At 41.6% G+C, this 12,060-nt stretch overlaps 2 protein-coding genes across 7 annotated transcripts in view; both read left to right on the top strand.

Moving 5' to 3' along the window:
• The window catches only part of AOPEP (aminopeptidase O (putative)), a 579,142-nt gene that overhangs the window by 490,935 nt on the left and 76,147 nt on the right, over positions 1-12,060 (top strand). The gene's annotated exons all lie outside the window — the stretch shown is intronic.
• LOC103822940 (DNA excision repair protein ERCC-6-like 2) overlaps positions 2,921-12,060 on the top strand; it is a 41,780-nt gene continuing 32,640 nt past the window's right edge. For all 6 annotated transcript variants that reach the window (XR_007780447.1, XM_050986947.1, XM_050986946.1 and 3 more), the window contains exons 1-2: positions 2,921-3,216; positions 5,776-6,197. Coding sequence is in view for 5 of the 6 variants with exons in the window: in XM_050986947.1 (XP_050842904.1) it covers positions 3,195-3,216; positions 5,776-6,197 (444 nt within the window). In the remaining variant the exon portion in view is untranslated. The remainder of the gene's footprint in view (positions 3,217-5,775; positions 6,198-12,060) is intronic.

Raw genomic sequence — 12,060 nt, 5'->3', positions numbered from 1 at the left:
GAAGGCCACAATGTTACATGCGAAATGCTTTCAGGGATATAGCACATATTTAAAAAGTGCTTATCCCCATTATGGCATTTGCTTTGGTTGTTATCTAAGCCTAACACTTCTCTTATGAAATCTAAGTCAGATATGAAGAGAGTTCAAATTTTAATATGGAGTTTTGATATATTCAACTTTTCAGTAATGGCAACAGCTTTTCAAGACAAAATCTTTTACAAATCTTTTCCTGATGAAACACAATGCGAGATATTTTTGACATCCCAGAAAATAACTTCTAACTTGTGCTAGAAAGATTCATGAAAGGGCTTACATTTTTCAAAAACTTTTAAAGATATGTGACAGAGCTAAATATTCTCTGGTCTTGGGAAACATTTTTATTATGGGTCCACTCCAAACATGGTATTGCATGAAAGTCCCAATCTCAGTGGGACAGCTTGCTTTCTAGCTTCTTCTTCAAAGTTAAGTAAAGATACAGAAACTGCTTGTAGCTAGCAAGAGAACATTAAAGGTCAAAAAAACCCCACCTCTTTGCACACAGTCACCCAACTGTTCCTGTTAAGGGTGCTTTCCCCCCTTTGTTCTCCCTCCTGAATGGAAAAGTTTCAAGAGTGCATCTAAATGCAAGGCAGAGTCATCCTAATAACTTCATCAGGATTTTCAGGTTTCTGTTTCCAGCTAAATCACTGAGCTCTCATCACTGACATAGAAGCACAGTGGATCCTTGAATTGTATGCAGAATTTTTCTGCCTTTTTTTATCAGAGAAATTGAAGTGCTTAAGAAATGATTTAATGTTTCTTATTTTTTATATTGTGAAGTCAGAAGATCAAATTTGTCATTCTAAAACAGCAGCTCAAGCCTGCATCAGAGTCCTTATTAAGCACAAACAGTTTTATAATAATCAAGTGCAACCTTATAGAATAAAAACATATTTATCTTCAAACATGATACATTTTAAAAGCTTCCTTAAAATAAGAACCTATATTCTTGTTCCTTTTTTCGAAGATGCTCTCAAGATCAAGGTCTGTTAGGTATTTGAGGTCTTGTACAGTTTAAATGTGTTTCTTCAGTGAGAATTTTAAAATCTGGCATGCCACTCCTTTCAGTTTTGAGATATTTTTGTGGTTGGCATAGTTCCTTTCATCATCCTTTGGAAAGAATTCATGACTACACACTTTTAAAAAACAATGTAACATTGGTACTATATTATTTTCTATTGCTGTGCAACCTCCTGCAATGTATATGGTGCTCAATCCTCACATAGTTCATAGCTGAATTTTCTATCATAGCACTAACATAGTGCTTTCATGCTTGCTATTTTCCTGTTAGTCTAGTCTAGTTTAACTGGCTGAGCAACTACCACCCATCTTTCATTAACCTCTTTTAGAACCAAATTCTGGCTTGTAGCAGGCAAAGAAGCAACTTAATGCTGCTCTAGGCTGCACTAGTCTATTTTACTCTTAGAGCAAACAAGGCAAGGCAGCCTTTTGACATTTGCTGCAAGCAGAAACAGCATGGAGACCTGTAATCTACTGCCTTGCCTTGCTTCTGAAAATACTGTAGGATGCAGAATTTTGATTAGGTAGTCTAATTATCCATCTTCATTGTATGGAATTTTGTGGCATATACCGAAAGAATACAGGTATTTTACTGCTAATGTTCAATCCCTTCTAAAAATTCACCAAAATTATATAAGCTGAAAGATAATTAAAAGGAATTGAGAAATCATTCCAAATTTGTTGTCTTCTGCATTAAAAATCAAAGCTGATTTAAAAGCAGATTTTACATGCTCCTCACACATATGTGTTTAACTTTCAGAAGTGAAATTAGTATAGCACAACTAAATACATGTGAAGGCATTATGTCAAAGTAATAGCAAGGATCTGGGAAGCCATACCTGTCGTGTAATACTCCATTGCTACTGAGATATGAGTCAATCTGAATAGATTTCTTGGGGGCCTAATTTTTTTTCAGAAAGAACAGGGTAATTACTACTGACTGCCTTCACAATCTGCAAAATGTAACTGTGTACAGTTCAGCTCTCCTGAAAGCAGAGCAGTTTTCATGGATGGAGGTGGAATGGTTGTAAACAAGAGGGTTTCTTGATTTTTCCTCTTCCCAAAAGTCAGATCCTTGGCTCTCAGCACCCATCATCTCCGTGCAGCTCTGTACCATGCCAGCTGTGCCTTCAATTGCATTAGCTCTTTGCCCTGCTTCCTCACCTATCCAATTTTTTTCGCAGAGAGTAATTTTAGATCTCTTTCCCCCTGCTGCACAGAGTCACAGAACAGGTAAAGTTAGATGGGACCACAGGGGGTCATCTAGCCTAACTTCCCTGTTCAAGCAGGGTTATTCTTGAGCACGTTCCACAGAATGGTGTCCAGTCAGTTCTTGATTATCTCCAGTGAAGGACACCCCACAACTTCTCTGGGGAATGTGTTCCAGAGCATGGTGACCTGCCCACGGTAAAGTTCTTCCTGATGTTAAGGTAGAACCCCTGTGCATCAGTTTGTGCCCATTGCCTCTTGTCCTGTTGCTCGGTACCACTGAGAAGAACCTGGTTCCGCCCTCGGACACCTGCCTTTCAGGTCTTTAAACACATTGATATGGTCCCCTCTCAGTCATCTCTTCCCGGCATTGAACAGGCCCAGCTCCCTCAGCCCGCCCTCACAAAAGAAATACTCCCAAGGCGCCTAATCAGCACTCCAGCTCTGTGCTGGGCCCACTCCGAGAGCCCCAAGCCCCTCTTTCCCTGAGGAGAACACAAGAGGACACGGCAATGGCGGGCAGTACGGCACCACGGAGGCCGCTCGGCCAGGCCATCTCGCGATATTTCCCGCCGGCCCGCCGGCGCCGCTGAGCACGGAGCACCACGGTAACGCACTTCTCGCGATACCCGCGCGGCGCTGCCTCTGGCAGGCGGGGCGGGGCGAGGCCGACGTGCGGCCCCGGCCGCAGGCTCGGCTCTCCGCCGGTGCCGCTCTCCGGGGCTGCCCGCGGTGCGCAGAGCGGGCACAGCCACGGCGCCTGAGGCGCCCCGGGGGCTCCCTCGGCGCCCGCACCGCCTTGGCCCGCCCGGCGGAGGGGCAGCCGTGGGTCCCCAGCGCGCCGGTGCCCTTCCGCCCCGGTGCCCGTCCGCCCCAGGTGCCTCCGCCCGCGGGCACCGTCGGGCTTTGCACGGCCAAAAGTTAAAATGTGTGATGATGGTGTCCCAGGTAAGCGTCTTCCATGTGTCTTACTCTGCAATATCCTCGAATTCTGTTTTTACAGTAATTTGTTTGAGTGTTGGAAAAAAAAAAAAAACCAAAAAAAAAAAAAAAAAAAAAAAAAAAAAAAAACCGAAAGGAAAATGGAACCTCGCACTTTAAATTAAGCGGTCAACCCTCACTTAGTTAAAAGCATTCGACATAATTTCATAGAGGAGTAGTGGTTGAAAGGAACTAGTGCGTGACGGGAGGACATTACCACTATGATTTACTACGGTTAATGTTGACAGTGGCACATTTTTTCCACCTGTAATAAAAGGCATAAGTACAGATAAACATCTTAAATACCAGCTTTCATCATTGGTGGCAAGTGTACTATACCCATACCAGGAAGCCATGTGAGATAATTTTCTTTGTTTTAAAGACGGGTCCACATGAATTATGGTTCTAATTCAAAAGCCAAAAACTTGGTGAATCAGGCTAGTTAAACTGAGCAGTTCATACTTTGGCTTTAACAGCATTATTTTCTGGCCTTTTGCGGCAATGGTCCTTAATACCATTTTATGTCTCAGCCTTTTTCTCGTTCTTTTCCCTACTTCTCACTAAGTTTGGAGTTTAGTAACACTCGTACTATTGCCCAGTGTAATCTGTTCTTCGTTGTACCTGAACTGTAGTTGTGAGGAACCAGCTTCTTAGCTTCAAGTAAAAGCTTCATTAAAAACAAAAATCCTGTCGTCTTAAATAATGATTTTAACTTGAGAGTTTCTGAATATGTTGCATCTCCCTTCACTACTATAAATAAAAAGGAATTACAGAAGTGCTCTGCTATTTTAACTTTGATTTGCATATATAACAGTGTACTGTACATAACTGGTTTCAGTTTTTCAGTTTTGGTTCCTGTTCTCATGAAGATGCAGAAAGAATTAAATGCTACTGGAAGACATTAATATACTCATCTTTTTGCATTGGGATGAGAAATGTGTACAAATACCATGAACTTTACAGATTAGTTATGTATAATTTGTTGAATATACAGCCTGTACTTCACCCTTTGCCTCAGAAAGTTGTATTTGAGCTTCAAGTCTTTGAGAAGATCTGAAAGAATGGCTGAGGGTCTTGGAGCAGCTTATGTAGCAGATCACAAGGTGTGGGGCTGATCTCCAAGCAAGGGTGATGGGGCCATTATTAAAGACATCTGCAGAATAGTGAATAAAATGGGGAGAGTTTCGTTTATGAGCTTGTTAGTATAAGAACTAGTGGGCCATCAGTTTAGTTCTTTGGATTGAAGTTCATATCAGGCAAAAGTGTGACATGTATCCAGAGCAGACCCACAATATTTTTAGTCAGAAGTCACCAAATTCTAGGAATCTGTATGTGTTGAAAGGGGAGTGGAGCTACTTGAAAGAGAGCAGTCTGCTGTTATTAGCTCACCAGACAAACCACCTGTGGCCCATGAAATCTCTGTAACTAAAATGATACTTTAGAGGCCAAAGGATTTTGGAATAAAGGTGTTCTGTAGGGTTGTACTATTTTTATTGTTACCCGCATGTCAGCTTAGGGCCAGTGTTGGGTGCAGAATAGTGGGCTTGGCTACATGGATGCTTTTGTTTTCTTGAAGTGTATATAATTAAAACGATTAAGTAAATGAATTATGGTTATCATTGATATAATTAATAGATTGTTGACATTAGTCCTGTAAGTATATGCTTCTAGATGCTCAGAACTTGGTGAGGAGAACCAGTCTTCTTCCAGTTTTTACGCAGAGACATTAAAATAGGCTAAGGTGGAGTTTCTTGCCTTCAGAACTTTCTTCCTTACCTCTGAAAAGTGTCTGGGTTGATGTGTCCAGGAATATATACCACCACTGGTCATAGAATGATGAATTCTTGCTCTGATTATCCCTGGCTCACTTCTTCCTATAAAAAAAGTGCATCTCACAGTAATTGATAATGGCTTTCTTGTAAGTATCAAAACTTATTCCAGCAAATAGGTAAAAAACAATAAAGGTTCTGAAATGAGTCATGTATCCCTTTGTTTTGGGATGACTGAGTAGGGGAAGATGAGAAATTTCTGAGTTTCTGCAAACTCAGAAGAACACCCCTTTTTCTCTCTGTTGAGATTTGAAAAACTTTGTGTGCAGCCATTATTTGTGAGGTCTTTTTACTGTGGAGAGTGAAGACCTTGGTTTTTTTCTTTTAGTAGAGGTATCTTGTATTATTTTTCATTGCCAGTGTGATGTGGGGTCTTTCCACTTTGATACATACTGCTGTGTTTGCCTGTGTGAAGCTACTGTGCTAACTTAATGCATTGGAATCTGGATTTTGCCTTTTTTTTCCTATACACCTTCTGTTATTTCTAAAATAGTGGTGTTAGAGCAAACTATAATTTTATGTCTAGCTGTAAACAGTAACTGCTATTTTGATTCTAGTGCTACCTTCAATAAAGTGTTTGTATGAAGTTGCATGCATTTTGTAAACTAAATTTATATCCTTTATTTTGATAGTGAAGAAATGAAACCATTTTTACATCAGACCAGTTTATCACTATGTGTGTTTGGTTTTTTTATAGACCATTGGCGTATTGGGGAGAAATGCCTTGCCCCTTGTTTTGAAAATGGAAAACTTCATGAAGGAACAATAACTTCTCTTGAAAAGGACAAGAATGGAAAATCATTTGCTGTTGTATCATTCTTGGAGTCTGAAGAAAGGAAAATACTAATAACAAAACTTTGTAAAGTCAACAGTAGAGGACCCTGGAAAAGCTTAATATTTGATGAAGGTGATCTGGAAAAGCCATATTTTCCTGACCAAAATCTTCCATCTCCTGGAGTTGCTTTTAAATTATCTGACAATGGTGATTTTATCCCGTATACAATTAATAGATACCTGCGAGATTATCAAAGGGAAGGAGCCCAGTTTCTATATAGACACTATGCTAATAAAAGAGGGTGCATTCTTGGAGATGATATGGGCCTTGGAAAGACAATACAGGTATTCTTTTTGTTTGTTACAGTGGGAGAATGTAGTATTTTCTGGGATCTGTAAATCTTTTTTTAAAAGTGTTGTATTTATGAAGTTCAAACCTCCGTCTGCTGTTTCAGACATGGATGAGGCAGGACATGATGCCCAGGAAGCCAGGAGTGCATTGCTGATTTAAGACTCACTCTTTACAGGCCATAAAACTGGGATGTGACTCTTTTTAGTATATGCATGAGTAATTATGATAGTTAAAATGCTAGTGTGTTTAATTTGCTTTGAGGATTGCTACCTGTCTATCATGAAAGCAATTTGCACTGAAGTACACTAAAAGAACTTGGAGACCCTTATCTGACTCTTGCATTTAAAATACCTTTTTCCTTTTTTCCTGAAAACTAATAGTTTCACTGTTCTGGGAATGCAAAAGAACTGACACTTTCACTCCCATCTCTGGAAATAATGCTTCCATCACTTTTTTGATAATGCAGCTTGATTGATGGGAGGAAAAAGTGTAGCTGGATTTTTTTCGTTATGCTTTAAATCTGTGCTCACTCTTTGCTCGCTCTTTGGTGTAATTAAGGTGATTTTATGTGTGGAAATTCTCTATAGTCTGTCTGATTTAAAGTGAGTGGTTTGAGTTCTGAGGGAGATAACCTTTATCCCACTCTCTTTTGTCTTGCTCCGTGTGTCCGATGCAAGCTCATTCCTTCACTGACACGTATTGTCTGTGGTATCTATTGTCTTTCCATTAAGGAGAATGTTAACAGATTCCTTTCCGCACAAAAAAAGTGTTGTCCTGTAGCAAACTTAACAAGAGGACTGGGTAAACTAAATTTTCAAAATTTTGCATAGAGAATTTAGAGGTGTATCATGGATTGGTATAAATAGCTGATGATGGTCTCTTAACAGATGCTTCAGATTAAGTATGGCCGTGTTTCTTGTCCGTGGTAGTTGAAGAGTTCAGTAGTAACGGAAGACTGTTTCTACTCAGACCAGCAAATAATCTGATTTCATGTAGTAAGAAATATCTATATATTTATATATTTATCTGTCACTCTATATATATATTTGTGTAAGATAATAGTAAACTTTGGGGGCAAAAACTGAATTTAGTTGTCTTGATTGCATCTTGCATTTTTGAATCTCAGAGCTGATTCTCTAGGCACATTTATCACAGTGACAGTGTGTTCCTATGTGGAATTCATATCTGATGGCTATTTCTTTTAATCTGTGTCAAGTTTTCAGAAGAAAGGTAGAGATTTCAAAGAATATCTTATGTGAAGAGTATCATATGTGAAGAATAACAAGAAGGCATTCTGTAGGTACATAGGTCAGAAAAGAAAGGTTGAGGTGACTGATCTGAGGCAGTGACAGACTTGTTCCTGACCGGTCTGGTGACCTTATGTGATGAAATTATGGTAATGGTCAGTATGGGAAGATGGACAGATGTCTCTGCTTCTTGTAGGGCCTTTGATATGGTTCCACATGACATCCTTAACTACAAACTGGAGATGGGTGGATTTGATGGATGGACAGTTCAATGGATAAAAGAGCTGGCTGGCTGGATGCAGCCAGAGAGTTGTGGTCAGTGTCTCTGTGTTGTGGTGGAGGCTGGTGATGAGTGATGACTTCAGGCTCTGTTTTGAGACCACTGTTCTGCAATGTTTACCTCAATGTCACAGACAGTGGGATCGAGTGCAATCTCAACAAGTTTGCCAATGACACAAATCTGAGCAGTGCAGTTGACACAGTGGAAGGATGGGATGCCATCCAAAGGGACCTGGGACAAGCTTGAGAGTTGGGCCCATGAGAACATGAGAAGTTCAACAATTCCAAGTGCAAGGTGCAGCACCTGTTCTAGGACACTCCCAGACATGAACACAAACTGGGAGAAGTTGTAGAGAGCAGCCCTGAGAAGGGGGACTGGGGGATTCTTGTATGTGAAGAGCTGGATATGAGCCAGCAATGTGTGCTTGCAGCCTAGGGGTGCATCCGAAGCAGCATGTCCAGCAGGTCAAGGGAGGTGGTTCTTCCCCTCTGCTCCGCTTGTCTGAGACTCCACCTGGAACACTGCATCCAGCTCTGGGGTCCCCAGCACAGGAGTGATGTGGATCTGTTGGAGCAGGACCAGAGGAAGCCACTAGGTGTTCCAAGGGATTGAGCACCTCTCCTATGAAGAGAGGTGGAAAGATTTGGGGCAGTTCTGCCTGGAGAAGAGAAGGCTCTTGGAGGACCTCACTGCGGCCTTCCAGTAACCTTTGTGTTCAGGTTTGATGGGGGCCTGAGCAATCTGGACTAGTGAATGGCATCCTTGCCCATGGCAGGGATTGGAACTAGGTGATCTTTAGCATTCCTTCCAACCTGTTGCGGTGTTGTCGTGGTTTAAGAGGAAATGAAGTTTTTGTGATGGTGTGGGCAAGCCAATCAGTGTTCAGATTTAATATTGGCACCTGGTTTGTCCACTGAGAGCATAGATACGCCTCTGAGAACACAGGGGTTAAAAGCTGTGATCTGCCAGGACAACTTCCTCTTGGAGTCCCGCTTGAGAGTGAGCAGACCCCCCTGCCCGGCCGAGCTGGGCGGGGGGGGGAGGGGAGCCATGTGGCCAGAGAGAGGTAGACCAAGCCTAAGCCCAAGAGTAGAAGAAAACATTGCAAAGACTTCAAGCAGCCATCCTCCATTTCCCCCCCCCCTCCCCGGAGAGAGAGAGAGAGAGACAGAGCCGGTGCCGGTGATAGCGGCCAGCGTAAAAGAGAAGGGGGGGGTGCCCAGCAAAGCAGCCAAGCGTGAGAGTTCATGAAACAAACCGGCAGAGCCTGAGACTTTTAACCCTTCTGGGGAGGATGGAAACCTTGCAAATGCTGATTCCTCCTGAAGTTGATGAGATTGAGAAGATGTTAAGAAGAATCCTAAGTAAGAAGAGATAATAGAGTAGCCTTTAGCTAGACTTTTCTTGTATAGCCACAGCAAGACCCCCTTGTGTTCCTGTGACACAGAGACTACATTCTAAGGAGAAGCGATAGCTCAAAACCAAGAGAGTACAGTGATGTAGAAGAGTGTGAACAGAGACGACAAGTAAAGAAAGTAGTAGTAGTACCCTCCGTTTCGAAAAAGAAGAAGAAAAAGATGATCTCTGTTCAAGAGACCCCTCAGCCCCAGGGGGTGAAATTTGGGAGAGACAAGTGTCCCAAAAAGAGAAAGACTGTGCTCTTTTTAGAACTAGACAAAGTATCCTTAAAGGGAAAAACCCTAGAAGCAGCTCTGATCCATGTGCAGTAGTGAGAGCACTAGACATAGAAAGAAGAAGTCACGATAGCAAAATGTTCTCCGGGTGGTGCCACGTGTGACATAGAAACACGAGAAGTTTCGACTGTTTCCTGAAGAAGTCTGTAGTGCAAGAAAGACTTCTCTCTTCTCAAAGAATTGAGAACCGATTATCTAAAAGGTGAATTTAGTAGTAATAGAATTAGAAATCTAAGTGGGGGGAGGAGGAAGAAATTTGGAAAATTTTCATCTTGAGTTCTATGTGTTTTGTGTGTTTTCCTTAGTGTTTTCCTTTGTAGTTTTAAGTTAATAAAGTTTTTTTTCCTTTAAACCTCAAGTTAGAACCTACTCTGCTCTGTCTCTGATCACATCTCACAGTAAGTGCCAGAGAAAAAAGTAATCTCGTGAGAGCACTGGCATTGCGCCAGGCTCAAACCATGACAGGTGTGAAGTCATGGTTTGCCTCAGATACCCTAGGTTCCTCCCTGATAATTCCCTGTCAGGTGTGTCAATCCCCTCTCCTTTCCACACTAACTCCTGCTGAGTGCTGTCTGTCAATCCTGGCATTCCAGAAGGGCATTGAGTGATTGGGCAGATTCAAAAGATGCCCCCTACCCCTGGGGGGGCATTGGGCCATCCAGGTGTCCTAGGTCCCTTAAGATGTACCTGGTTTGTGGGCTTCCTACCCCTTCCCTCCCCCTCTCCCTGGTGCTAAAAGGAACAGCAACCACACGGTTTGGGGAGTTCTGTTAGAGCTGTTGCTGGATTCAGAGGCCTGTGGGCGGGCCAGAATAAAGCTCTGGATCGAAATCCTCCATCAGAACCAACTCCTTTCCTTCACCACTGGCTTAAAGCTTCTCCGCCAGAGGTAAACCTGGCGACCACCAGAGCTCCTGCATGCCTGGACTCGCCTCCAAGCACTCAGCTGCAGCATTCAGCTAGCCAAAAGGTGTCTCTGGGGTGAAAACACCACAGTGCTGCTATTTGGTTCAGCAGCAAGAACCAGACAAGCTCAGGCATGCCCTGTCCAGCTATATCAGTAATTATTCCAATACCAGACCTTACCATTTTGTGATTCTGTAATCCTGTGTATTTTTAATTAAACACAGTGTTTGTTTGAAGTTCAGCGTGGGAAAGGCAGTTCAGTGGATATGAAGTAAAATGGTAGAATTAGCTTGTTTAGAAAAGGTTAGTACATGTGAAAAAATAAATTTAAACTTCATTGAATAACTGATACAATCTCAGAAAAAAAGTTGTCCTATGATTGTCAGTTGGCCGAAGCTTGCTGTTTTTGAATTATAGGATGGTTCATAAGATAAACTTTTCTAGAAATCCGTTGAATTTTAATGTTCTTTGTATTTCTGAACTGATTTTTGCTTTAAATGTCCTGGCCATATGGTTCATTCATATTAAGCTGAAGTTTAGGTGAAGGCAAATAGAATAAAGTTGTTTCTTAGTGTGACTATAGTAAACTAGTTTGCTATCCAGGCCTTTAGGTTGCTTCTTGCTTTATCTAGAAGAGCCAAAGATTTTTGATAATGAGTCGCTGTTTCGCTGCGTTTACTATGCTTAGAAATTTGTAATGCAAATTCTACCAAAAATGGAGAATGTGGAAAAGACATGGAGATTTATTGTTCAGTTGAATTTGATTCTAATTCTCAAAGGATTTAAAAGTAAAAAGTCATTAGTTAAGCAATATGTGCAAACTGGCAGTTCATCTCAACCTCAGTTTGTGAGATATTATGCATAAAAATGTTTGGGTTACTTTTATCCTACACACCTTTCTTTTACTCTGTGGCTATACCTATGATGGATTTCTTCTCTCTTCTGTCCATCCAGCTACTCTTTTCATGGAGGTATTTTTTCTGCACTCTGCTCTCCTGACTAGCTCTTTCTCTTCCATCATTAGAGGGAGAAAGTTCTTTTTTTGGGCATCAACAGTTGGTAGCTGTACCTCTAGCCTGCTATGACCAGCTGTGTAGCAGCCACAAAAAGGAAGCAGCTGGAGCTGGCTGCTCTGAATGAAAGGCGCCTGTTGAGATTTAGAAAGAAGGGCACCTCTCTGATGATACACCTGGTCCTTGCTGCTGCTAAGTCCATGGATGCCATTTATCCCAAGTGAATTTTGAATTTGTATGTTCTGGCCAGAACTTCTTCTGCCTTCTTCCTGTTTTTGATTATGATAGGAGTAGTTTGGAATAGCCTGTGCTGGGATGTTGTCCTTGCTGTGGTGTATTGTAATAAATGTGTTCTCATAATCACCTTGACTGGTTTGAGGCAGATGGGAGAATATGACACAAAAGAAAAAAAATGGTTTTGATGTCAACAACAGGAGTCTGGGGTAATGAAACATACAGAAAAAGGCATATTAGTAAAAAAACAAACCTGTAGGATAAGCCTTTTCTTCGTTTTGTGGAAGTAACGTTGAGAGGATAGTTAGAGGATATCTGTTCCTTCTGTTTTCTCATCTGAACTTCAAGTACCCTGAAAAGGAGGAGAGTTACAAGACAAGCCTCATCTCTGTTTTTTCTGTTCATTCATGCTCTGCCTCTTGTGTATTTTTGTGATGTTTCCTCTTAAAGAATAAAAGAATGAGGTAAAGTAATTACTTGCT

Source organism: Serinus canaria, chromosome Z, assembly GCF_022539315.1.
Source record: "Serinus canaria isolate serCan28SL12 chromosome Z, serCan2020, whole genome shotgun sequence".
Lineage (NCBI taxonomy): Eukaryota > Metazoa > Chordata > Aves > Passeriformes > Fringillidae > Serinus > Serinus canaria.
This window is presented reverse-complemented; position numbering and strand designations above follow the sequence as displayed.